Source organism: Chaetomium fimeti (assembly GCF_033439085.1).
Source record: "Chaetomium fimeti strain CBS 168.71 chromosome Unknown B0H64scaffold_1, whole genome shotgun sequence".
In the NCBI taxonomy this organism is placed as follows: Eukaryota; Fungi; Ascomycota; class Sordariomycetes; order Sordariales; family Chaetomiaceae; genus Chaetomium; species Chaetomium fimeti.
The window spans coordinates 3,820,471-3,840,932 of NW_026944329.1; the positions used below are offsets into that span (position 1 = coordinate 3,820,471).

The 20,462-nt window shown below is 55.8% G+C and overlaps 8 protein-coding genes across 8 annotated transcripts; 3 read left to right on the forward strand and 5 right to left on the reverse strand.

Annotated features, from left to right (window-relative positions):
- Positions 1-1,699: 1,699 nt before the first annotated feature.
- Positions 1,700-2,458, reverse strand: B0H64DRAFT_438134 (uncharacterized protein; the record flags this gene model as incomplete). Its single annotated transcript, XM_062806320.1, has 1 exon — positions 1,700-2,458. One exon carries the CDS (start codon positions 2,456-2,458, stop codon positions 1,700-1,702), a length of 759 nt encoding a protein of 252 aa, XP_062664536.1.
- Positions 2,459-3,142: 684 nt separating this feature from the next.
- On the forward strand, positions 3,143-5,252 carry B0H64DRAFT_449631 (uncharacterized protein; the record flags this gene model as incomplete). Its single annotated transcript, XM_062807099.1, has 2 exons — positions 3,143-5,191; positions 5,242-5,252. Exons 1-2 carry the CDS (start codon positions 3,226-3,228, stop codon positions 5,250-5,252), a joined length of 1,977 nt encoding a protein of 658 aa, XP_062664537.1. The 5' UTR covers positions 3,143-3,225.
- Positions 5,253-5,792: 540 nt separating this feature from the next.
- Positions 5,793-8,737, reverse strand: B0H64DRAFT_29308 (tRNA synthetases class II-domain-containing protein). The gene is made up of 5 exons (XM_062800053.1): positions 8,105-8,737; positions 7,272-8,050; positions 7,067-7,213; positions 6,886-7,014; positions 5,793-6,837 (listed from the first exon to the last, which is right to left on the reverse strand). Exons 1-5 carry the CDS (start codon positions 8,328-8,330, stop codon positions 5,884-5,886), a joined length of 2,235 nt encoding a protein of 744 aa, XP_062664538.1. The 5' UTR covers positions 8,331-8,737; the 3' UTR covers positions 5,793-5,883.
- An 826-nt stretch (positions 8,738-9,563) lies between these two features.
- Positions 9,564-12,241, forward strand: B0H64DRAFT_29303 (ANTH domain-containing protein). Its single transcript, XM_062800052.1, has 4 exons — positions 9,564-9,857; positions 9,916-10,153; positions 10,207-10,509; positions 10,561-12,241. The coding sequence occupies exons 1-4, from the start codon at positions 9,810-9,812 to the stop codon at positions 11,895-11,897; spliced, it is 1,926 nt and encodes a 641-aa protein (XP_062664539.1). The 5' UTR covers positions 9,564-9,809; the 3' UTR covers positions 11,898-12,241.
- Positions 12,242-12,425: 184 nt separating this feature from the next.
- Positions 12,426-13,499, reverse strand: B0H64DRAFT_370197 (CDK-activating kinase assembly factor MAT1-domain-containing protein; the record flags this gene model as incomplete). The annotated part of the gene is made up of 1 exon (XM_062802075.1): positions 12,426-13,499. The coding sequence occupies one exon, from the start codon at positions 13,497-13,499 to the stop codon at positions 12,426-12,428; it is 1,074 nt and encodes a 357-aa protein (XP_062664540.1).
- Positions 13,500-13,833: 334 nt separating this feature from the next.
- On the forward strand, positions 13,834-15,015 carry B0H64DRAFT_29335 (HSP20-like chaperone). The gene is made up of 3 exons (XM_062800055.1): positions 13,834-13,968; positions 14,077-14,279; positions 14,392-15,015. Exons 1-3 carry the CDS (start codon positions 13,956-13,958, stop codon positions 14,740-14,742), a joined length of 567 nt encoding a protein of 188 aa, XP_062664541.1. The 5' UTR covers positions 13,834-13,955; the 3' UTR covers positions 14,743-15,015.
- B0H64DRAFT_29355 (Prefoldin subunit-domain-containing protein) lies at positions 14,985-17,433 on the reverse strand. Its single transcript, XM_062800057.1, has one exon. It carries the CDS (start codon positions 17,100-17,102, stop codon positions 15,288-15,290), a length of 1,815 nt encoding a protein of 604 aa, XP_062664542.1. The 5' UTR covers positions 17,103-17,433; the 3' UTR covers positions 14,985-15,287.
- On the reverse strand, positions 17,434-20,404 carry B0H64DRAFT_29354 (uncharacterized protein). The gene is made up of 2 exons (XM_062800056.1): positions 19,334-20,404; positions 17,434-19,276 (listed from the first exon to the last, which is right to left on the reverse strand). The coding sequence occupies exons 1-2, from the start codon at positions 20,261-20,263 to the stop codon at positions 17,765-17,767; spliced, it is 2,442 nt and encodes an 813-aa protein (XP_062664543.1). The 5' UTR covers positions 20,264-20,404; the 3' UTR covers positions 17,434-17,764.
- Between the last annotated feature and the right edge of the window lie 58 nt (positions 20,405-20,462).

The window sequence follows — 20,462 nt, forward strand, 5'->3', positions numbered from 1 at the left end:
ATGTATCGCCGGGTGGCACTGGCACAAAACGACGACAGGTCGTAGATTTATTATAATAATTATCAATTACCTACCTAGGTACTCAGTGCACACGGAGTGCCAAAATCGCACCCAAACTTGCTTGGGCTTGTGTCTCGCTCGGCGACAATACACCACCAACATTTTCTAAACCTAAAAAAGAGATAACACTAGGAGGTATTAGGTAGTTTTAAATTAATGTTCGATGGAATAAAATATTTACCATTTTGCTACTTGTGGTGGGTGACTGCATCGCCTCCAAGTTAGTTCTCTAGCGTTCTCATACTAATTACAATTTCCCATAATGATAAAATTACAAAACTGGAAAAAAACATAATGTTGAATACTTGTACACTTTGGCCAAGCATGGACACCATGGCTGATGTTTCGCTCATGGCTTACTACCTACCTAGGTACCTAAGTAAGTAATAATATGTCAATGAAGGACAATGGGAGAACCTGCGTCTTCTGATATTAACCTGATCGCCCTACAGTGTAATCACGCACTCTTCCTTTTTTCCCAAGTAATTGTTTCACTATGTGCAAATGACATATGTAACACGTAAACGAGCGCGGTTTACACGACTATTTATTTGCCTCCCACACCTCATCTCCCATTTAATAGTACCTCTCAGCTGGTGTGCTTCCAATAATTAGAGACCCCTATCATTGGCGTCACTACCTACTAATGTTAGGTATCTCAGGCGAATTCAACTTTTATTCCCATGACCTTGCGGCTAGACGTTTCGGAGTGTAGGTTGTTCCAATTCCAGTTTGGACTGCGTGGTTTTCAAAAGGGGGTTGTCAGTATCTCAGGGGTCATCCATCGTCACACACACACTTACCAGGTAGCTGCCGCTGCTCAAAGCGGGCATCCCGCAGCGTCTCTCTCCCTCTCTCTGGCTTATTAATGATTTTAAACGGCTTGTTGGCTGAAGTCGTTCCCAGGCTCCCCCAAGCCGTGAAGTGACCGCTCTCGAAGGTAAGAGCGGTTGGCTACCAGCTTAGAGGAAAGGCTGAGCTGTGTATCGCTAGCCTACCGGTTCCTCGCTTGAACTGCTCGCCAGAGCAAAGAGGTGGGGATGAGAAGCACAACTTATATAGCTCATCGGGGGAGCCAAACTTTCCCCGCTTGTCGAGAGAGCAGCTTGTTCCCTTCAAGCCCCAAGTTAATACCATCCCAATAGGTAGCGTTTCGACCTCGTATCTACGAATCAAAGATTAAACGGCTCTGTTTCAAAAGTCATGAGTCGTTTTACCTAAATGGATAATGAGCGCTTCAATCAAATAAATGACTACCCAGAGTATGGCTTGCTAGGGGAAGTTGCGTGTTAATGATTCCTTCTCTTAAGCCATTCCTGTAAATTTTCCAAGCTTACCTACTTTTTTCTAAGCCGCAACTCTGCAGCCCACAGAAACCCACCCCCCCCCCCCCCCCCCCCCCCCCCCTCCCTTCAACTTGTCCGGGCAAGTGTTTTTCTTTTTCAATTCACAGGCTTATCATGGAAGCCGGGGTGAATTCGTCCAAGGGATGAGCTCTTCCACGGTTTTCGAGACTTAGAATGCAGTGACATGTTCCATTCCCTACTGTCATTACTATGAATCTTATACCGGAATTAGTCTATAGTCCATCGCCACTCCACACACACACACGCGCGCGCAAGGTGTTCTCCTTTTTCTTTTAAACATTATTAATGTCCCCATCGCTGTGTTGACACTGACACGGGTACCGAAACCGAGAAGGAAACCGAGAACCAAACCTCCAGCGACCCTTTTCCTTCGCCTCCTTCTTCCTCCTCTTCTCCTCCGCCTTCTCCAGCTTGGACAGTTTGAACCTCCTCCCTCCATTCCCGTTGATGATGGTTACGGGGTTGCAGACACTGATACCTTTGCACGTGATGTGAATGCCGCCCGACTCGGTGCTATGTTGCACCGCGAGACCGCCGGCGCCGTCTTCGGCTTCCGTGGCCGTGATACTGACGGTTCCCCCAAACATCTCGTCGTGGTTTATGATTACTGGAGGAGCTTGGCCGCTCGCTGGGTCGATTCCCACTCTGCCGGACCCCAAATTACTAGGCCGTCCGGATCCTCCTCCGTCGAGCAAGTCGGCGTCGGCGCAGGCTGGACAGGCTGGGCTTCGGGCATTGCCGGCAACCGGGACCGCTGGGTTACTGCCTCGGATGATATTTCGGGAGATGGCGGTGCCGATATCTACCCCGGCGGCTCCCACGTCCCTGGCGAAGCCTTGTTGAAGTCCACGGACGACAAATCGATTATCATCTGCATACACTCGGCCACGACCGAGGGCAATACTAGGTATGATGGTATCCACTCTGTTGGCGTACACCGGGCCGCGGGTCTTGCTGGCTGGGGCGGCAAAGACGAGGACGAAATAAAGGACCGCGATGATTGCCCAGAGGGCGGTGGTGCGGCCTCGCATTGTTGCTCGGTTTTATGCTTCTTGCGGGGCGGCTGGCTTTTGTGTGTTGGTCTTCGTGTGTTGAAGATGAGTGAGAAGACTGGCCTTTGGGCGAATCCGAGAGACAACGTTTAGCCATGATAAATCTCGGGAATATTCAGTTCGGGAATGAAAAAATACTGGCAGTGAAGAAAGCCCCTTCCTGTTGGGAGCGAGAGAGACGCCCACATAGGATCCGGAGAAGGCACAATCAGCAGCCAGACGGTCGGACCCCTAGTGGCGACTCCAATATGTGTGTCACATTCTACCGGATCTCGTCACGGCCAGCTCTTTGGGCGTGCGATGGCGTTTCTGGTAGGACTGGGACCCGGCCGGTATCTACCTAGTATCTAGAGGCCCGCCACTATCTCGTGGCGTTTGTCGTCACTAGGTACGTGCTTGTCACGGCTGCTTGCGTGCGGATGCTCCAGTAAGAAGCCACGATATCATAAATGTCAAAGCGTGAAGAATGACCTGATGACGATATGGCATCAACCTAGACTTGTCGGTTGTGACACACATATTGGAGTTGCCACCACTAGTAGCAGGGGGAAGCTGATTGCGCGCCCTCCCAAAAAGTATAAATACCAGCCCTCCCCCCAGATTTTCTCTCCAGATTTGAATTTCCATATCCAACATATTCTCAGCTGGCACCGATTCTCTTGACTCAAACGAGAACATCTTCCCAGCCTCCAGTGACTGTGTTGCAAACATCCATCCATCAGGATCATCCTTTGATATCATATATCATGATGCATTTCTTCAAGATTCTCACCGTCGCCTGTGCCGTCTGGCTTGCTTTTGCCGCTGTTATTCCCAGACACAGCCTCACTAGCACTGTCGACGAGACCATTGATCAGACCATTGTCCTGGCTGAGCCCAACGTCTCTGAGCCTAAGACCATCACCGCCGTCCATGAGACTCAGACCATCACCGTCGTCCCTGAGACTCAGACCACCACTGCTGTCGCTGGGACTCAGACTATCACCGCCGTCCATGAGACTCAGACCATCACCGTCGTCCCTGAGACTCAGACCACCACTGCTGTCCCTGGGACTCAGACTATCACCGCCGTCCATGAGACTCAGACCATCACCGTCGTCCCTGAGACTCAGACCACCACTGCTGTCCCTGGGACTCAGACTATCACCGCCGTCCATGAGACTCAGACCACCACTGCTGTCCCTGGGACTCAGACTATCACCGTCGTCCCTGAGACTCAGACCATCACCGCCGTCCATGAGACTCAGACCATCACCGCCGCGCATGAGACTCAGACCATCACCGTCGTCCCTGAGACTCAGACCATCACCTACACCGTGATAGTATACGAGATGATCACCCCTACTGTGACACCATCCCCCGCCACCGATACAGTATTCTCGACAGTCACCGTGACCGCTGATGCCCTTTCCAAGGACAACCAACCCCTTGTAATTGTGACACAACCCACCGTCACCGAGACAGTATTGGGGAAGATCACCACTTCCGCCTCCTCTGAGGCCGAGAAGCCCCTTACTACTACCGTGACAACGTCCGGGGTGGTCACCATTGCCAAGGACTCTCTGGCCCTTTCCAAGCGTGGGCAGGCTCTCACTATGGCACCACCCACAGCCACTCCCACCCGCCCTGGCAAACAAAACATGCTCGGCACCCAATCTCCCCTAGCCACGATCACATCGCCCCCAAATATTCTCCATGCCCGTGCCCATGACTGGCGTGCCGACAGGGACAAGGCTATCTCGAAAGCTCGCGAGGCCGGCGCACGCGGCCGCAAGCAAGGCGAGGAGGGCCGCCAAAAAGGCCAGGCAGCCGGCCAGGACGCCGCAGGCTCAGCAGTCCGTCGTATGGTTGGGCAGGCTCTCACTATGGCACCACCCACAGCCACTCCCACCCGCCCTGGCAAACAAAACATGCTCGGTACCCAATCTCCCCTAGCCACGATCACGCCGCCCCCCAATCTTCTCCACGCCCGTGCCCGTGACTGGCGTGCCGACCGGGACAAGGCTATCTCCAAAGCTCGCGAGGCCGGCGCACGCGGTCGCAAGCAAGGCGAGGAGGGCCGCCAAAAAGGCCAGGCAGCCGGTCAGGAGGCCGCAGGCTCAGCAGTCCGTCGTATGGTTGGCGAAACAAGCCCTCCCTCCAAGTTGAAGCAAGCTATGGCATACGTGTCATCCAAGCTTTATGGCCTGCCAACCGCCTCGTCGGCAACCCCGTCGTTGACCCCGGCGGCAGCCGCTACTCCTACCCCAGATCCTCATCATGACGACCATCATAGCCATTCTAATGGGCACTCATCCCCGGCGATCGCGGTCAAGCCGTCGACGACTCCTGCCCGGCTTGGGCCGTACGCTACTTCGATCTCAGATCACCACAGCCATGATGACAGTCATCCTGATGACCACAATCACCATGATCACGAGCACTCATCGCCAGTCATTGTTGTTGAGGTGTTGGTGACTCCCACCTCAGTCAACCCGTTGACAACTACCATTACCCCAGCCGACCTGTTAGCTACTGCTACCTCAGTCGCCGCGTCGCCTGCTGCTACCCCAGCCAACCCGGTCGCTCCTGGAACCGCGGAAGAGCCGTCACATTCTCCAGAGGATGATGAGCCAGTTCAGGGCGAGGGACCGGAGGAGGAGGCCAGCAGCGAGACATCCAACTTCGTTCGCTCGGTAGTCAACAGCATTGCTGCCATAGCTATTGCTGGTGGTATTCAAATGTTGTGAAGGGTTTCTGTGCCACTTGGTACCTACCTAAAGCCCGGGTATAGATTGATTATGGGGGGGCGGACTGGTTATGGGGAGCAGATTGATTATGGAGAGCAGATTGATGATGGAGAGCAGATTGATTACCTATGGAGAGCAGATTGATTATGGAGAGCAGATTGATGATCAGGCTGGTTATGGAGGGCAGATTGATGATGGAGAGCAGATTGATTATGGAGAGCAGATTGGTTAATTATGGAGAGCAGATTGGTTATGGAGAGCAGATTGATGATGGAGAACAGATTGATGATGGAGAGCAGATTGATTAATTATGGAGAGCAGATTGATGATGGAGAGCAGATTGGTTATGGAGAGCAGATTGATGATGGAGAACAGATTGATGATGGAGAGCAGATTGATTAATTATGGAGAGCAGATTGATGATGGAGAGCAGATTGGTTATGGAGAGCAGGCTGGTTATAGAGGGCAGATTGATTACCTACCATACCAATAATGATAATACATAATCATACCATCATTGACTACAGTACTAATTACTGCTCCCTGCTTATCATCCCGCCTCTGATCTAGTGTTCATCTTAACCACGATCTAGTATAACAGAAAGTTTTCATGATGATATACAGGATTCCTCGCACAAATAAAAATACACCGTGACGTCGCCGAGACTCCCACCATCATTTCTTGCTAGGAAACGCAAGGTGGTAAGTCTCGAGCTGCTCCTTGGTGATCCGCCCGGGGCTCTTGACGGTAAGGTCTTCGCCCTTCATGGACTTGGGGAAGGCGATAACGTCCCGGACCGAGTCGGTATAGGTAAGCACGGCGACGAGACGGTCAAACCCGAGGGCGAAGCCTGCGTGCGGAGGGCAGCCGGCTCGGAGAGCCTCGAGAAGATGGGAGAACTGAGCCACCCCAGCGTCGGTCATTTTGAGGATCTCCCTCATGATGTACTCCTGCATCTTGGCCACATGGATACGTCGGCTGCCGCCGCCCAGCTCGACGCCGTTGACGACCAGGTCGTAGTGGTCCGCCCTCGCCTTCAAGGGGTCTGTCGCCAGCAGCTCGACGTCTTCGTTCGTTAGCGGCGCGGTGAATGGGTGATGTGTCGCTGAGAAGCCGGCGTCTCCGCCCTGGCCCGGGTCTGTCTCGTTGTCTGGCGTGAACATGGGGAAGTTGTTGACCCAGAGGAATTGGAAACTCAGGTCTCGGGGAAGCAAACCCTTGGAGACGGCTGCCTGGTATACGAGAGACCTGAATGTGCCTAGGGCGGTTGCACCCCCTTGGAATGGCTTGTCTTCGCGGGCTTGGAAAACTAGTACATCGCCGTCTTCGAAGTCGGAGAAGCCGGGCACCCCGCCGCTCTCCAAAGCATCGGCGCCCTCAAAGCCTAGGGGCGAAAGGCCACGGAGTGGTTTTGATGAGTCGACCATGAGTGCGACCGGCGCACCGTCCGGATTCTGGGAGAGGGCCGGGGGGGGCGACTTCATCAATTCGTCAACGAAGCTTGACGTCGGGACTTGATTTCCTTCACTAGGATTGGGACGGAACCTGAATGCTTCCACAACCGGGTTTTCAATGTGAGTGATCATGGATACAAATGATCGCGGTAGAATATGGTCGACACGATTTAGCTAACATTGTTAGCCGGCGCTTGCTTGGGCGAACAGATTTGGGCATACCTCGAACGGGATCCGCAAATCCGGTTTGTCGATGCCAAACCTCGTCATAGCCTCCTCATACGACATACGAGGGAATGGCGGCATCAAGTAACGCGAGCCTGTGCCAGATTCTTCTTGATTTGCTGCCTTCTGGGAGCTTATTAGAACGAGCTTTTTTGAGTCTGGGGGCTGGCGGGCATACTAGACTCTTTCTCGGCGCGAGATACACCTCTTCACCAGTATCCACGACAGAGAAGTTGGAGTTCAGGGAGACAGCCAGGTCTGAAACAATGGACTCAACCGTCCGCATGACATCCTCGCCCGTGGCAAACGACATTTCTAAATCCAGCTGCGCTGAGTTAGCCCACGGCTTTGCGGTTTTAAATATGGAGACGGTACTGCCATGCCTGTGTGAACTCTGGTTGCCTATCTGCTCGCAGATCTTCGTCTCGGAAGCAGCGAGCAAATTGGTAATATCCCCGGATACCGCTGGCCATGAGCATCTGCTTGTATTGCTGGGGGCTTTGTGGCAGAGCATACGCCAAACCCGGGCGCCTGGTTGGGACCAAAAACTCTCTCGCCCCCTCAGGCGTGGACTTGAAGAGAACGGGGGTCTCAACTTCGGTGAAGGCGAGCTCGTTGAGAGATTTCCTCAACTCGAACGCTATTTGCGGGCGAACAAGTAACCGGGTACGTAGGGGGTCGGAAAACCGAATCTGCAGATGCCGAGATGAGGGCGGGAATTGGACGCCCTTGGAGACAATGATATCCTTGGGGAAGACGTTTAGGGGCTGGATGCTCGCCAGATCAAGATCAATACGGAAGACTTGGTCTGGAAAACTGCCAGGTCTTGATGACCCTGTTGGTGATTGTGTCTTGCCATTCACCTTGGGCGTATCCGGAGAGGCGTCCTCGGGTTGTGTGTTGGCGTGGAGCCGGGCAACAGTACCTGTCACGGAGACTGGGCTGTAAAGGGGTATACCCCTGAGGTCTTGGTTAACGGCGTGCGCTGGACTGTCCGGTTCTTGGAAACTGGAAGTGATCTGAACAGCGGGACCATTGTCGATCTGGATGTCTGCAAATGCGAGTTTTGACGATTTTATTCGTTTCCTGGCGAGGAAGCCGTGGACTGTGACAGTCTGTCCCTCCTTGAAATCCTCTGCCCCACACGGTTTCGGGAATTCGTCTTGATGAAGTCAGCAAATAAATAAGCTACCCTGAAAGACAATAAAGGCCATACTGTATCTGGCCCATTCCTCCCGGAGTTGGTGACCGACTGCTGTTCGATCGATGCCCGTAGTTTCAGCAGCCCGAGAATGAGCAGTACTTTGTGTAAAATGTCTCCAAGTTTGTGACCTGTTGATGTAAACAAACCGTGGGCGGAAAGGGCCTCGCAAACATAAACATCTCAAATCCCGTTTCCCGAGGGCCCGAAGTCCCCTCATCGGGACCTGGAGCGACGCCATTATTTTTGAGTTCAACTCAGGTTCGGGATTTGCTCACATCAGGCAAGTCATGTTCACAACTGAAGAATCAGGAAGTCACGATGAGAATGAAGCTTGCCCGATGTCGTCCCCCTGTTCCTCAACATATCCACTTTAACTCGGCCGATGTTTGGCCCGAGCAAAACTCGGAGTGGGTCCGCGGCTCGAGCAGCGACCCTCAAAAATAATTTGCAGCCAGGAAGATTTCGAAACTTTTCTTTTCTTCTTCATCCCTTCCATTCAAAACAAAGTGAGTGCTACCACGCCGGCCAACGCTCCAACATGACGATTTCGTGCTAACAATATCCCAGATGATGAAAGCCCAGGTGTTTCTATGATGAAACTCCCTCCTTTTGGACCTTCCAAACTCTCCCTTCGGGGCTCAAGTGGTTTGGCTGCGATAGAAGGCTGGGAGCATGAAATAAGCGTTCGGCACACCGACCTTGTTACTCATCGGACGCAATAATGGCACTCTGATTAATCGAATGCGAAGGACCTTGCGGACGACCAAGTGGTGTGTTTCGCAAGGGAAACCACCGCGGCGGGGCTCGAAATGGTGTGGGACATTGCCCCCAAGTGGTGGTTGTCACACCCCCGCCTCCCGCCGCGTATTTTTTTTTATTTATAAATACATACTCTTTGATACCTAGAATTTGAGACACGTATTTTGTGTGCTACGGCGACTTGAGGATGTGCCACGTCGGGTAGATGGCGGCCAATTTATGTTGTTATGATGTCCCGTGATGAGTTCGGAACTGCTTTGTTGAAATGCCAGTTGTATCACCAGTTGTATCGGGATGAAGCCGACCGCAGAAACAACATCATCAAGCCACCATAACCATATTTGCTGCCGAGTGCCGCAGTACCTCAGTCCATTTCTCGATACTGCATCTCAGTGTCGGACAAAACAAACAACCTTACGGGCTCACACCTTATGTACAAGTAATACACTGACTGGAGTTTTGTGAGATTGCGTTTCTCCACGGCCCGCCAAGCCGTGTGCCTGCCTCTGCCCGCGGCACTTTCCTTTGACATGGATTTCTCGCCCGACCCCTGTTAGGTTAGGCCTTGGGCAGATTGAGACTCCAGCGCCTTCTGCATTTGGCCCGACCAGAGGACAACCCCCAACAACCTATCAGCTTTCCAGAACTGCGCGCGACTTGGCTCAGCTCGACTGTGTAGCGCAGGCCGAATGCCGCCCGCTGCCCGATCGTGACCTCATTTCACGCCCGTTTCCCATCCGACACACGCGTAGCCGAACCGGATTCCAGATTGTTCAACTCCCTGACCAGAAATCGGTGCCGGGTGCCCTGGGATAATTTGCCCCAGTGTCCGCCACCAAAAGTCGAAGTCAATCGACGAAACCCAAACGCTCCGTAACCCGAGAGCCCGAGAGCCCGAGATTCCGGGCCTGCCAACAACAACCCCGCGTGGCCTTTGGTTACCGACGACTTGGTGGTCATGGCGAGCTCGTTCGAGAAGTCGGTGAAGGGCGCGACCAAAGTGAAGGTATGTCGCTCTGTTTCTTGCTTCGAGGCAGGCTGCTAACCGATCCCGATGTTTCCAGGCCGCGCCCCCCAAGACGAAGTACATCGAGCATATCCTGGTTGCAACCCACGCCGGCGAGGCAGGTGTCGGAGAGGTGTTCAGAGCGCTGCAGTACCGCCTTCGCGATGCGACATGGACCGTGGCCTTCAAGAGTTTGATCACGGTCCACCTGATGATTCGCGAAGGCTCTCCAGATGTGACGCTGGCATACCTCGCTAAGCACAGGAATATGCTGGCCGTGAGCATGTTCTCCGACGGTCAGTGATGGACGCCTATCTCGACATTGGCAGCAGCTGACCCCAATTTGCAGCCCAAACCCAAGGCCGAAACATCCGCCACTATGCGAATTATCTTTCCGAACGATCGCGCTCCTTTCGGGAAACCAAGATTGACTGGGTGCGAGCCAAAGAATCCCGCCTAGAGAAGCTTTCGGTGGACAAGGGTTTGCTGCGCGAGACAGAGGCTGTCCAACATCAGCTCACCGCTCTACTCAAGTGTGATGTGATGGAGAATGAGCCGGAGAATGAAATTACCATTACCGTCTTCAGGCTCTTGGTACTGGACCTTCTGGCCCTCTTCCAGGCCCTGAACCAGGCCTTGATCAACATCCTCGGTGAGTCTCTCCGAAGCAGCTTGCGGCTGTTTCCCGCTGACCGGTTGACAGGCCGTTTCTTCGAATTAACCAAAACGGACGCCGAGAGGGCCATGAACATCTACCGAACGTTTACGAGACAGACGGACTATGTTGTGCAGTACCTTGGCGTCGCCAGGCAATACGAGCATCACACAAGAGTCGAGGTCCCCAAATTAAAGCACGCCCCGGTGAACCTAGGGCGCCAGCTCGAGGACTACTTGAAAGATCCCGACTTCGAAGTCCACAGGAGGCAATACTTGGCCGAACTGGAGGCCAAGAAGTCGAAGGCCGGATCCAAATCGATCAAGTTTGATTTGGCAAAACCCACCTCAAGCGCAAACACAACCGAACGGCTGCCGCCGCCACCTGCCAAAGCACAGCCGGCGAAGGGTCCGGATGGTGACCTAATCGACTTCTTCGAATCCATTGAGCAGAACCAAACACCCATGGTCGTGCAGTCGCAGCCACAGCCGCAGCCGCAGCAGGAGCAGCAACCTCAACCACAAACGCAGATGCAGATGGGCATGTCACCGTGGGGCCCGGCACCATTTCAACCCCAGCAGCTCCCTCAGATTCAAACCGGCTTTGCCCCCCAGCCCACTGGGTTCCCAACCGGTGCTCCGTTCCAGCAGCAGAGCCAACCCACGTTTTCTCCCACCCAGCAAGTTCCCCAGCAAGTTCCTCAGCAAGTTCCTCAGCAGATGCAGCCGGCTTTCACTGGTGCCGGCTTTGGGGGGTTCTCCCCCCAGTCGCAGCCGCAGCCTGGCTTCCAACCAAACTCGCTCTCCCCGATCCCACAGAACTCGCCTGTCAACTTCCAGAACACTACGGCACCCGCCTTCCAGGGTCTCCAGCCTCCACAGCAGACTACCAACCCATTCCGCCAGTCTATGCTCATGAACCAGCAGACAGGCGCGCCTTTCGCGCCCGCGCCGGCACCGGCGAATACCCAGCAGCGCCCCGCCACGAGCCAGTCCACCAACCCGTTTGCCCGCTCATCGCCACAAGCCGCCCAGCCATTCGGGACCCCCGCCTCGAATTCCCCTTTCCAATCTCAGCCTCCCCAGCAGCCACCCGCAACAGCTGCGCCCTTACAGCCACTTCAGACGGGGACCAACCCGTTTGCTAAAAACTTTGGAGCCGCCCAACCCGCCCAAGCCACACAGCAGGAACGGCCCGTCACCGCGGGTGGTATATTGTCCCAGCCCACCGGGAGCACGAACCCGTTCCGGCAGGGTGCCTTTGTCAACCATAGCACCGGGATGGGCTGGCAGCATAATCAGCAGCCGATAGGTGGCGGGCTGGACCAGCTGGATACGATTCAAGTCTTCCCACGACCGGCACAGCAGACTCCTTGGCATCAGTGAAGGGAAGGGGAGGGACAGAGTTCCGTTCCGAAGTGTACTCGGTGACATTCGTTTAGCATCTAGCGTGGCGTTGTTGATAGGTTTGTCTTTTGGTGAGGCTTTTTGTTTTGCAGGCGGGGATCAGGCACCTGTCTTCTTCCGTGTCGATTGGGTCAGAACGTGGAGGACGTATTACAAGTAGTGCTTATTTCTATGTCGCTTCGAAAGCTAGGGTTTTCTTCTGCGTATTGTTCAATATAATTAGCTGGAATCTAGAGCTGGTGGGATAGGGTCAGTATTTTCAAGCACAGTGAGTTAGCTAGATGTGCGTTGTTGTATATTTAATGCTTGGTCTTGACTCGGATGAGGGCTGCTTAACCCGCCAGTATGACCCATCCAGCCTAAGAGTTGCCGCTCCCAGTCTATGTTACTCCTGATTCTACCCGGTATTTACCCCCTTTTCCAGATACCATCCCTGGATCCCATGAAAACGCCCGAACGCTATGCATAAACAGGACAGAATGGCAATCGAAATAACACCCCTCCTCCTTAGTCTACCTCCATCCTGTCACCCACGGCAGCCATCCCCGCGCTGATGGTCGCCACCTCCCCAGCAGACAACCCAATGCCGGCCTCCTTTTCGTCCTCGATAAAGACCCCCAACCCCGCAAACGCTTCAAACATGGCCCTCGTCGTGTACTCGTCAAAGCTATACCCGCCCGTAATGTGCCCTGGGTCGCCCTTGTACTTGTCGATCGCCGGGTGCGTGAGCCCCTCGTGCACCTTGTACCTGCTCGGCACGAAGTCCACCCCTCCAAACGGATCGTACGGCCCCTCGGGCGGAGGCGCCTTCTTCTTCTCCTTGAGCCCGCGGATCGACAGCCGCCCAACATCCGCGGCGGCCGCGGCCGTGTTGACCGCCGCCTCGACCGCCCGGTTCGCGGCCGCATGCCCCCGCCTCTTCAGCTGCACCCTCTGCGCACCACCGCCGGCACCCGTCTGGCCCTGGGCCAGGCTGTCCAGCTCGGCCTCGCGGCTGCGCACGCGCTCGAGCTTCTCCTCCTCGGCCTCGCGCAGGGCCTCGACGCGCCGCTGGCGCGCGGCGTCGCGCTCGGCGGCCAGGCGGCGCCGCGACTGCTCGTCGGCCTCCTTGCCGGCGCGCCGGTTGCGCTCGATGTCGGCCTTGTGCTCGGCCTCCCACTGCTGCAGGGTGGCCTCGGCGGCGCGCCGCTGCGCGTCCCCGCCCGACACCAGGTCGAAGGTCAGGTCCTCCACCATCTGCAGGTAGTTGTTGAAGTCGCGCAGCGTCTCGAAGTCGTCCTCGGCCTGGTTGAAGACGGCCGCGACGCGCCGCCGTATGTCCACCTCCCGCTCCACCGACAGGTCCCCGAAGAAGGCGCTGCGGAATCCCCGCCGCCGTAGGGTACGGTGGCACCTCGCGTAGGGACACTGGTTTGGTCCGTCGTTGAATAGTCGGTTCACGCAGTTCGAGCACATCGAGTGGTAGCACTCTGGGTTGATGAGGAATTCCATGTCTTTGTTGAGGTACCGGATCGTCTTGCACACGGGGCACATATCCTCGGTGCTGATTACCGGGAGCGCGGACGCCGGTTTTCGTGACATCGTGGCGGTGGTGGTTTGGAACGGTTGCGTGAAAAAACAGATGGCCCGTTGGAGGCGGATGCTGTTTATGTACTGGAGTAATAATTGAAAGGATTATTATGTCGGTTGAGGGTGGCTGCTCGTTTTCGAATTTGTAATCCCAACTTTGATCGCGACTCGACCGCGATAGGTGATTTGGAGATGGTGGTTGTCGGCCCAAGGCTGGCTCACTGTGTTTCGCCAAGCATAATTGATCCCTGGCGTTTTATGCAAGGCTGCATGTGGGTGGGGCGATTTGTGCCCTGTAAGCTGCGGGGTGGAGGGGCCGAAAAGAGTGCCCCACCATCCCGGGAGCTCTGCTGAGCTCACCTTCCATGAACTTCTCTCGACTCTTCATTGTGGCAGACGAACCTCTACATCGACGTTGTTTTTAAGTACCACGGGACTCAAAACCGAGTTTTACCATATACAACAAATATGGCTGATAACGGCATGCTGCCTCTCTTCTGTTCCCTTTTTCTAACCTATCTTTCCCACCTTTCTGGACCTTCCTCTCCCTCAACATGAACAGGGGACTAACAACCACACTTCCTTCTAGAACCAACCCCCGCCGAACAGGCTGCCGCCCGCGCGAAAGAGCAAGCCGAGCAGGACGCCCTCCCTTACAAGTGGACCCAAACCATCGGCGATGTCGACATCACCATCACAGTGCCGGGCAACCTCAAGGGGCGCGACCTGGTAGTGGACATCAAGAAGGAGAGCATTTCGGCCGGAATCAAGGGACAAGAACCCATCATCCAAGTCCGTCCCCCTCTTTCCACCCCGGCCCCCTACGCCCCCCCCTCCCCCTCCGCCTCCCCCCCTAAAATCTAACACCCCCAACAACTAACCACCCCACCTTCCAACCAAACAGGGCACCCTCCCGCACGCGATCCGGACCGACGACAGCACCTGGACACTCACAGCCGCGCCCGACAACAACAAGGTGGTGGAGATCCACCTGGACAAGGTCAACAAGATGGAGTGGTGGGCGCACGTGGTGACGGGGGCGCCGCGGATCGACGTGAGCCGGATCGTGCCCGAGAACAGCAGCCTGTCGGACCTGGACGGGGAGACGCGCGGCATGGTGGAGAAGATGATGTTCGACCAGCGGCAGAAGGAGGCGGGCCTGCCGACGAGCGACGAGCAGAAGAAGGCCGACATGCTCAAGAAGTTCCAGGCCCAGCACCCCGAGATGGACTTTAGCAACGCCAAGATTAGTTAGTTAGTTGGGTTGGGGGTTGAATGCGAAATGGGGTTTTATGGTTCTGTTCGTGGGGGTGGGGGTGGTGGCGGCCGGGACTCGATGTGTGATGAGGGCAGACAGAGGAAGTGGAGATTGTTGCGGACTTTGAGGGCACACATGGGAACACGCATGGTTTTATTGCTCCTACTATGTCTACAGCAAGCGGGAATGAATGTGAGGGGTGAAACGAATCGCCAGGACCACGGATATCTCAGGTTGTTGCCAACGGTCGAGGCGTCAGAGAGCCCATCAGTTTCGATCTTGGAATCGCCAGTAGTGTGAATGCAGATGGAGAGCTGCAGACCACCAATTGTCAGACAATCGAGCGTTCCGGTGTTAGTCACCAACTTGGTGGTATTTGGAGCCCTGTTATGCTGGCACAACAGGTGCGAAAGTGTTGGTTGATAGGGATGAAACAGAAGAAAACCTAAGTGGTTGATGGTTCGACACGAGATGGTACAGAGACTGGAACGGTGATATAGCTCGATTTAAATCGACCACCAAACAGCCATTGGCTTCTCAGGCTATTGCAGCTTGGTCAAGCGGGCGGATTTGAACTTGCTCTGCCGCTTGGGTCCGCCCAGTTCCTCGTCGAGAGGGACGAGACCCGACTCATCGTCGACGTTGCCGCCCTGGTTTCGGATCAGCTCGTTCCGCAAACGGCTGTACTCAAGCGCAGCGGCTTTGTACAGAACAGCATCGTCCAAGTCGTCCGGTTCTGTCGGGGTTGCTACGGTAGTCCGCTCAGCAACCGTAGTGGCTAGTGTCTCTTCTGGTGGGGCGGGATCAGCTGGGCGGTCAAGGCTGCCCCCGCCAAAGGTTTTGGGAAGTTGGTGCGGGCCAGGAGGAAGCTTAGCGACGGGCGGGTGTGAGGAAGCCGTGTCGGTAGGCCGCTCCTTCTTGAACCTCGAGACTCGCTTCGGCGGTTCCTCCGGGTCCTTGAGTGTCTCCTCTTGCGCTACCTTCTCTACGATATCGCCAACATGTGCGATTTTGCGCTCGTTGGATCCGGCGCCCGGCACTGGCTGGGACGTTGTGTCGGGAGCAATATCCAACGTGGGCGCGAAGCTGACGCTCTTCTTCCCCTTCGATACGCCTGGCGTGGGTACGGGTGCGGGTGCAGTTGATGGAGCCGACTCGCTAACCACCGCTATCCGCCCTATGCCTTCGTCCAGCTTCTTGGGTTCCGTTCCTGATCCGCCGACTGTAAAGGCAGACTGGCTGCCGAGACGCTTCTCGAGCTCCTGCATGCGCTTCATGTAGTCCGAAGTGACGACTTTCCGCTTGGACCGCCCAAGGTCATCCTCGGCATCGTCGTCTGTCTCTTCCTCCTCTTCGAACTCATCGTCGCTGCCTATCCAGTCCATGTCGTCCTCGTCGCCGGAATAGTCTTCTTCCAACTGGAGCTCGGCCACGACCGGTCCAATCTCCGACATGCCATACTCGAGCATCTCACGGCGCAGTTGGCTCTCCTCTGCCGACTCATTATCCGGGATAACCGCCGACGACAAGTCCACCGCTTCCTGCTCTCTGGCCTTTTGCATGAGCCGTTCGAGATTTTGAGCCGCTTTTAACTGGACGGGATCAACAGCCTCATCACCAGTCTTGGTGTCCTCCGCAAAAGAGACAGACTTCTTGCGAGCGACAGGCTCATCACGGGGAGGGCCTTGCGGGGTGGTGGTCGCAGTTGCTGCAGGGCCAGCGGCAGCTTCTCCCTTTTTCGCCCCGTCCTCTTTTGAACCAATGTCCAACGCCCCCAGAGACTTGGACAGGGCGGCCTCGGTCTCAGCAAGATCCTTCTCTTGAATCCCCGCCTTCTTCAACGCCTCGACGATCTTGGGCTCGGCATCCGCACCGCCCTGCAGCCGGAAGTTGACCACGTTGTCGTCCTCGTCCAGCTCCTCGATGATGTCGGTGAAGGGCAAGCCACTCTCCTCGTCGGTGCCGGCACTGGGATGCGCAACAACGGCGGCCGCGGCAAGCCTGTTCTCCTCGGTTTCGAGCGACTTCGATAAGGTGTTGATGTTTTGTTCGACATAGTCCAGGCGCCGCGACAGCACATTGACGATCTGCTCGGGTGCCCTAAGGTCATGCTTTCCCATGATCTCGTTGATCTCCTTTTTCGTCAGCAGCTGACTGTTAAAGTCACGGCGGATGCGACGGAGCTGCTCGTGGGGAGGCGTGTCGCTGGGCAGCTGCTCGACCTCTTCCTTGAGCGCCGAGTAATCGAGGTACCATTGCTGCCAGAGCGTCAGGGACGCGCGCAGCTGGTTGACTTTGTCCTCGAGCAGCTGCACATGACGGTCGAGGTCGGAGAGGTGGTCGTTTGGTTGGGCCATGGTGGTTGGAACGAGATATTGCTGAAAGAAAGAAAGCGAAAGAAATTTGGGTAAGAACCTGTTAGGCCGAAGGCCTGTGTCAAATGTTCGAGGATTTTCTTACGTAACGAGGACAGTGCGAAAGTGGGCGGGCTGTTGGTCCATGGTAATTCCGAAGTCAGTTACTTGCATCCCATCCAATGCTCAAAAGTTTCATGAGATTATTTCTAGCCCATAAGATTAACGTTAAACGTTATGTTATGTATGATATTACAGTTCAAGAAATTCCCCGCGCTCGCCTCGCTATGCAATGAATGCCCTTCCCTTCCCCGTTGTAGAAACCAAGCTGGCCCATTCCCAAAACAATTAAAGTAAAACCCCGCGAGGAAGCCAACCGGAACGTAAAATAAATAAATAAAAAAAGCCCCGAGTCTAGATTATAGTCCTTTAGATTGGCACTTTTCACGTACTGTAGGTGGGGGACTCTGGTTCGCTGGGTATCAAACGCATGAAACTCCAAACCGGTCCCGACAGCGCGGAACACATGAGTGGCCGCGGCTGGGCCGGGTTCAGAAGGACCGGCCCGGGCCGCAGAGGCCTGGCACACTTTGTTACCAGCCTTGAACCCTCGTTCCGGAGAATTTGAACCGGACGGCAGCAATGGCCGGACCGCCCAGCAGTCCTTAATAACCCGGGCGGGGCCGAATGCGTCTGCCGTCCAAGAACTGCTGGCTCTTGGGTTCGTAATAGGGGTTGTTGGCCGTCTGCTCTCTCTTCCTCTGTTCGAACGCTGCGCGCTCTTCGTCGTCCAGGGCGAAGGCCTTTTTCAGCCACCCGAACGCACTGCGCTTCTTCTTTACCGACTTGCCCGTCTGGTTGGTCATCGTGGTGTCGGTACTCATCATGCTCATCCCCATCCTAGAGGGTGTGGGCCTTGGGGGAGGCGGAAAGTGATGGGGGCCCACGGTCCCAGCGGTGTGCGGTCTCTGTTGAAGCGGCGAGTACGGGCTGGCTTGGACCGGGCGGAAGAACTGCCTTTCAGAATGTGGCGAGGGTATCATCCCTGGGTGAATGAAGGGCGGTGAGAAATCCGCAAGGGGCGAGTTGACAGACGCCATCGAGTTGACTGGTGGGCGTTCCATGTCGGATCCATATGCTGAATCCGGCGCCTGGTAACCTCGCGGGGCTGTCTGCAACGGCCTTTCGGCCGCGTTTGGATGAGGGACTTGTATCGATTCTGGGGGGCTGGTCTTAAGCGAGATGCGTTGCCTAAGGGACGTCCTCTGCGTTGTTACCACCTCAGGGTCCTGTGGGATAGCTAGCTCCGGGGCCTGCGCCGGGTCCGGCCCAGGTCTCGGTCGTGGTTCCGGTCTTTGGCTCAGCCTGGGACCGTGTTTGGGATCCGTCTTGGATCCGATCTCAACGACTCTTAGCCGGTGTACTTGCGGTTTTGATATCACCTGCTCCATCCGTGGTTTGACAGGTTCGAGCGTTAGCTGTGCTGCCGATTCGACCGAAGAAGCCGAAGAATTGACCCTTGACCTTTGGGTTTCTGAGTTTGTCCTGGGCCGCTCATCGACGATGCGGGGAGACTGCTCTTCAACGATGCGGGGAGACTGCTCTTCAACGACGCGGGGAGACTGCTCTTCAACGACGCGGGGAGACTGCTCTTCAACGATGCGGGGAGAGGGCTGTGGTGATGGTGGCTGAGGCGTGTAGGTTCTGGGTTGCAAGAGATAGAAGATGGCTTCCTCCCCCTCTTCGTCGTCTTCCTTAGGCACTTCAAGCTTAGGCAAGTCTGCTAACATCGATGGTCTTTTAGAAAGACGACGCGGATCTCGCGCGGGAGGCAACTGAGGTGGTAGTTCACGAGGCGTTTCAGGGGGTGACTCCTCGGGGGGTGGAGACCTCGAGGTTACCATCAGAAATGACTCCCGCGTGGCTTCGTCTTTGCTCGTCTCGCTCTGCCCGGTTGTGTTATCTCCCATAGGGGCTTCCAGCTCGGCTATCGGCGGCGTCTCGGTGTCAATCGACAGGGCTACCGTTTGTATTGCGCTTAGCCGTAACGAGAGTCGGGGCGGCGAGTTTGGGATTTTCGTAGGCGGGGGAGAAGTTGGAGGGGTCATGATCGACGACGCATCAGACGGCCTAGGGCTGTGCTTGGGAGAGGGAGAGGAGTATGGCTTCACGCTGAACTGCTCAGTCGGTTAGTGGGCGGTTCAACCCCTGGGCAGACTTCTGGGTCGACATACCCTAGTTCTTCGGCTCACTTCGCCCGCCCTTCGCTCCATCTCGGAGACGATATCTGTCAGCCTGACAATCAGCGCGTTTAGTGAGCTTCCTTTGGCTTGGAGGTCCATAAACGCATTGAACCACCCGTCCGTGTTTCCCTTCATGGCGTCAAAAATGTCGATCACATCCGGGCGGTCCCGGCGCCAGCTCCCATGCTGCTGCTCGGCGAGGTAGATGGTAAATTCCCTGGTCGCCGCGAGACCCTCGGCGAGGTCGTGGAGGGTCTGCTTGAGCGCAACCTGAGCGCGAGCTAAAATATGCTCAATCTTCTGGTTCCCGTCGAGAATTTGCATGCGAAAGTTTCGATCCTCCAGCATCCGTTCAAAGACGCCGATGTTGTCCATGGGGAGCTTCAGATGCTTAATCCGGTCCTCCATATCCGTCGTGGCAAGCTCCATATCTTCGAGTGTCGTCTCCAGAAACTCGTCCACCTCGTCGATGTGGCCCTGCAGGATGGAAACGACCAGGATCTGGCTATTGGCCATGCCATGGAGCAACAGGTACACACCAAACGAGATCTGGGCTAAGAGCCTGCAAAGCTCGTGTGTTTTCTGGCCTGGCCGGCCGCGCCACAAGGCCGTCGGGGGCGGATCGGTCCGGCCCTGGTCCAGAAGCTCCTCTCGCCTTGCCTTGGCATCGCCGGTTCGTAGCTTCGGTTTTGCGGCCGCGCCTTGCGTAGCTTCCATCAAGGATTCGGCAAAGGCCTGCTGCATAGACGGGATGGGGTGCTGAGGAGCGGGAGCCGGTTCCGGGTCAACCCGTCTCGGCCGAGTATCGACCTCGAGGCCAGCTCCCGATTCCATGTCGTCTTCCTCCTCAACGTCGGGCAAAAAGACAATAGGCAGCTGCACGTCGTCGAAGCGTGATGACGCATGCTCCGGGAAAGCCATGGCGGAGGTGTTGGGGGGGTTCTCCGAACCAGTATCGAGGGTTCCGGCGGATCGGCTGTGATTCGCCGCAGATCGCGGCGGAGATCGGCAGGAACTTGTTGTACAAGAGGGGCGGCTCGCCGGTGGGCCCTAGGCTCGTGCTTCCCTGCGCGCTCCCGCGGTAAAGGAAGATTCGAACAAAATGCCGGAACGAGTGACA

Bases quoted from the DNA above. Each gene is read 5' to 3' on its own strand.
- B0H64DRAFT_29308 (XM_062800053.1), bottom strand. From the start codon at position 8,330: ATGGCGTCGCTCCAGGTCCCGATGAGGGGACTTCGGGCCCTCGGGAAA. The intron at 8,051-8,104 runs GTATGGCCTTTA...GACTTCATCAAG, and splicing joins GGAGGAATGGGCCAGATACA to ACGAATTCCCGAAACCGTGT. The intron at 7,015-7,066 runs GTATGCCCGCCA...ATAAGCTCCCAG, and splicing joins TCGCGCCGAGAAAGAGTCTA to AAGGCAGCAAATCAAGAAGA.
- B0H64DRAFT_29303 (XM_062800052.1), top strand. From the start codon at position 9,810: ATGGCGAGCTCGTTCGAGAAGTCGGTGAAGGGCGCGACCAAAGTGAAG. The intron at 10,154-10,206 runs GTCAGTGATGGA...CCCAATTTGCAG, and splicing joins CGTGAGCATGTTCTCCGACG to CCCAAACCCAAGGCCGAAAC. The intron at 10,510-10,560 runs GTGAGTCTCTCC...ACCGGTTGACAG, and splicing joins GGCCTTGATCAACATCCTCG to GCCGTTTCTTCGAATTAACC.
- B0H64DRAFT_29335 (XM_062800055.1), top strand. The intron at 14,280-14,391 runs GTCCGTCCCCCT...CCAACCAAACAG, and splicing joins GACAAGAACCCATCATCCAA to GGCACCCTCCCGCACGCGAT.
- B0H64DRAFT_29355 (XM_062800057.1), bottom strand. From the start codon at position 17,102: ATGGCCCAACCAAACGACCACCTCTCCGACCTCGACCGTCATGTGCAG.
- B0H64DRAFT_29354 (XM_062800056.1), bottom strand. From the start codon at position 20,263: ATGGCTTTCCCGGAGCATGCGTCATCACGCTTCGACGACGTGCAGCTG. The intron at 19,277-19,333 runs GTATGTCGACCC...CCGACTGAGCAG, and splicing joins AAGTGAGCCGAAGAACTAGG to TTCAGCGTGAAGCCATACTC.